General features: G+C 42.7%; 1 protein-coding gene across 1 annotated transcript; it reads right to left on the reverse strand.

Moving 5' to 3' along the window:
- Window positions 1-3: 3 nt before the first annotated feature.
- Window positions 4-338, reverse strand: LOC109508648 (dynamin-1-like protein; the record flags this gene model as incomplete). The annotated part of the gene is made up of 2 exons (XM_019858670.1): window positions 4-165; window positions 252-338. Coding segments are annotated over 2 exons (249 nt in total), but the record flags the coding sequence as incomplete, so codon positions are not given.
- Window positions 339-410: the final 72 nt, after the last annotated feature.

Below are 410 nucleotides of genomic sequence, written 5' to 3' on the forward strand. Positions count from 1 at the left end.
ACCATCAGGATCGACTTCACGGGCCACTTTGAGGGCCTCTGACGTCGCCATGTCTGTGTTGGCGGCGGTCACAGCCAGGATGATGGAGTTGGGATTCGAGATGTACTTCACGATCAGTTCACGGATCTGAATCTCGATGTCTTTGGGCTGGTCTCCCACTGGCACCTGCAAAACAAAACAAAAAAATAAATAAATAAAAATAACACAAAATACAGAGAATGTGATCACAATCATCTTTGGACATATCTCACTTTGGTGATGCCAGGAAGGTCCACAAGTGTGAGGTTGACAACATTGGGTGAGAAGACTTTGAGGTGAATGGGTTCATCACTGATACCCTGGGGACAAAAATAAATAAATAAAGTAAAACATGAAGTTTGCATTTACATTTCTTGTCTGATCCATTTCTT

This window comes from Hippocampus comes, unplaced genomic scaffold, assembly GCF_001891065.2.
Source record: "Hippocampus comes isolate QL1 unplaced genomic scaffold, H_comes_QL1_v1.1 C16416411, whole genome shotgun sequence".
NCBI classification, from domain to species: Eukaryota; Metazoa; Chordata; class Actinopteri; order Syngnathiformes; family Syngnathidae; genus Hippocampus; species Hippocampus comes.